The 2,896-nt window shown below is 58.9% G+C and overlaps 1 protein-coding gene across 2 annotated transcripts; it reads right to left on the bottom strand.

Annotated features, from left to right (window-relative positions):
• On the bottom strand, positions 1–2,070 carry Smim29 (small integral membrane protein 29). Of its 2 annotated transcripts, XM_052744365.1 has the most exons (5): positions 1,942–2,070; positions 902–1,086; positions 714–739; positions 432–537; positions 1–305 (listed from the first exon to the last, which is right to left on the bottom strand). In XM_052744365.1, the coding sequence occupies exons 2-5, from the start codon at positions 1,010–1,012 to the stop codon at positions 240–242; spliced, it is 309 nt and encodes a 102-aa protein (XP_052600325.1). In that variant the 5' UTR covers positions 1,013–1,086; positions 1,942–2,070; the 3' UTR covers positions 1–239. The 2 variants fall into 2 exon arrangements, with proteins under 2 accessions (XP_052600325.1, XP_052600326.1); XM_052744366.1 differs by lacking the exons at positions 714–739; positions 1,942–2,070 and having other exon boundaries at positions 902–1,017.
• Between the last annotated feature and the right edge of the window lie 826 nt (positions 2,071–2,896).

Consider the following 2,896-nt stretch of genomic DNA (forward strand, 5'->3'; position numbering starts at 1 on the left):
TAACTGGGAGCCACAAAAGTTTATTTACAAAATATATACACTGGATACTATACAGCTGGGCCTGTCGCCATGGGAATGACTCCAGAGGCCTCTTGGGTTGTGCCCAAGGTCCAAGCGGACTAGAGAAAACAAAGCTGTCACCCAGCCATCCCCTCTACAAGGAAGAACCCATCTGTGCTTGGTAGGCTGAGGGCGTTGTTAGAATGCACATCCCTGTACCTATCTGGGTGGACAGCAAGTCACGTCTTGATGTCCAGCAGGGGCATTCGCTTGTGCTGGTAGCTGCTCTGCCAGCCATGTACCACCTGTGGGGAAGAGAAGAGCATGCAGCTCCAGCCACCCTGTGCCGAGCATGTTAGAGGTATCTGGCTGGTCCATTGAGGGCAGAATGGTCTCCAGCTGCAGTATGGTGCTTGATCCAGAATTCTCACCTTGGGGTCACCCACATCACACAGCAGCTCCTGCTCAGCCTCATGGAGCTCTTCTGCGGGGTCATAGCTGTACATGGGAAGCAGGTGATGGCGAAGCCGGTCCACACTGGGAAATGGGAGGGCAAGGCTCAGCCCAGGCCCCAACCCTGCTCTGACACTTGAATTTGGTGTCTGCTCCCCAGAGATACTACTGGGCCATAAAAGGGCCTCTCCAGTGACTAAGCCTGGAAAGGGGAAGCTAGGGTAGAGGGCATAGCGTGGGGTGGGGGTTAGGACACTCACCGCTTTTTCTTCTGCACATACATTACCTGTAACAGAGACACGGGACTGTGGAAGCTGGGGAGGAGGTCAGTATGGCCCATCCTGAGGACCCACTTCCACACCCTTAAAGAACAGCTGAGATGCTGTGGGCACCAGGCCAGGCCCACCCAGAAGTTGCTTTAGCCACGTCTGATGTGGGGGCTCCTTACCACAGCCACCACCACCCCGACCAGGGTGATGAGGAAGAAAGGCCCCAACACATAGCCCACCATGGAGTCGCTGTTGGCCTGGGGGGCATTGGGCACTGTCGTGTTACTCATGACATCGGCAGCCAGATGGCTGAGTGGTCTGCATGAGCAACGGTGGCCTCGGGAGGGCGCCTCCCCTGGGCTCCCTGGGGAGAAAGAAGGGAGGTTATCAGTTATACCTATAGTGACAAGCAGGTTTGTATCCCTCCCCGAAGCTGGAGTGGAAGTCAGGGAACACTTAAGGCCAAACACTAGGATGATGAGACACCCAGGTATCCAAGGCTCTGAGCACCAAGGGTAGGGCCCAGATCCCAGCCAGGCCAGCATGCTTCCTGCCCAGCGCTTATGCACACATGAGGGTGTGGCCCAGCTCAGATGCCTGCTAGACATTTGTAGTTGCAAGGCTAAATGGACGAGAAATAGGAGGGCCCTGCACCGCGGTGACGGGGTCCTGGTTCTGTCCCCACGCTACAGGCTCCTAAGCTTCAGACCTGGGTTCTACACGGTCTCAGGTACTAGTGTGGACACGGTAGAGATGGACATTATCTTCTAGATGATGTCACCTGCCTCTAGTACACCCGGGGCTCCTCCCACGTCCCTCCCCTCCCTGCCAGGGCTGACAGGCAGAGGTGGAAAGGATGGCCCCCATCGACAGAAACAAGATAATCCTGGGGCGGCGGCACTGAGATGGCCCAAGTTCCTGTCCCGGAAGAGGTACGGGCTAACTGCCCCAGATCCGTGGGCCAGTTCTACCAGTTCCCAGTCGCGAGCCTCAGGCCGAGGGGGCCAGAGCCGGAAGGGTATGAGGCCGATCTTAGGATGCTGGCCTGCCACGGGGGGCAGAAGGTGGTTCCCACGGCGCTGGGAGGCTCGGGGCTTGGGGTGGGGGGGACCTGGAGCATGCCGAGGGGTCGCTGCCCGCCTGGGCACCTTAGAACCCCGGCACCCCGAGCTGCCGGGTGCTGGCGCGCTGCAGCCCATCCAGCCCGGCCATGCCTTACCTCCCGCCGTGCAGCCCTGACAGCAACACCGTGGGTTGGCTCCGGCCCCGGAAGAGCCCTCCGGCGCGTGATCAAAGGACCCGGAGAGGAGGCGGGGCCTCGACGCCCGGAGACATGTAGTGGCCAATCCGGAGGCGGGTGGGCGGGCCTGCAGTGTCTACGCCACGGCGGCAGGGGGCGGCAGAGGGCCGCGCAGCGGGAAGGTTGCCGGGCGGCGCGCTTTGCGGGCTGCACCCGGGCGCCCTGTGGTCACGGCAGGATCCCGGTGACCCGGTCTCTGCGAGAGCTGGCGTGCCGGGCTGTGTCCGGGTGTCCCCACGTCTGCGAGGCAGGTGGTGTGAAGCTGAAATGATGGCGTGGGACTGGAGTTAAGCTCCTCTGAGCTCTTTCCGGCTGAGGGGGGGGGGGGGCGGGAAACGGGTGGAGCCGCGAGGTGCCACTTGTTTGAGTCACGGGCACCTTGGTAAGCTTGGGTCCATACTGTCATGGTCTGATCATTAAAGTTACTCAGATTGGAGAAATCTGAGTAAGATTAAGTTTGGGCTGGAGAGATGGCTCAGGGGTTAAGAGCACGTACCGCTCTTACAGAGGACCCCAGTTAGGTTCCCAGCACCCATGAGAGGCACACAACCATTTCCAGAGGATCCAGCGCCCTCGTCTAACCTCCGCGAACAAGCGGGTGGTACAGGCAAAACACATAGAAATCAAATCTTTTTAAAAATGGATGGGATTCAACTTTCTTTTCTTTGGGGGGTGATCTGTGACAAAATCTCACTATGTATCATCCCTGGCTGGCTTGAAACTCCCTGTGTAGCTCAGGACAACCATGTGCTTTTTGTGAGCCGCCCAGGTGCTGGGTGGGCATGTGTTGCCATGCCCAGGGAGATTAGCACCGTCTGTTTCATGCAGCCCAGGCTAGTCCTGAACTCCTGATCCTCTTGCCTTCAGGTCACCA

The sequence above is a fragment of the Peromyscus californicus genome, unplaced genomic scaffold (genome assembly GCF_007827085.1).
Source record: "Peromyscus californicus insignis strain IS unplaced genomic scaffold, ASM782708v3 Scaffold_19__1_contigs__length_69161282, whole genome shotgun sequence".
NCBI lineage: Eukaryota > Metazoa > Chordata > Mammalia > Rodentia > Cricetidae > Peromyscus > Peromyscus californicus.

Coding starts and splice junctions, on each gene's coding strand:
- Smim29 (XM_052744365.1), bottom strand. CDS start 1,012: ATGAGTAACACGACAGTGCCCAATGCCCCCCAGGCCAACAGCGACTCC. Junction 538..713: donor TATGTGCAGAAGAAAAAGCG/GTGAGTGTCCTA, acceptor CCCATTTCCCAG/TGTGGACCGGCTTCGCCATC. Junction 306..431: donor GTGATGTGGGTGACCCCAAG/GTGAGAATTCTG, acceptor TCTTCCCCACAG/GTGGTACATGGCTGGCAGAG.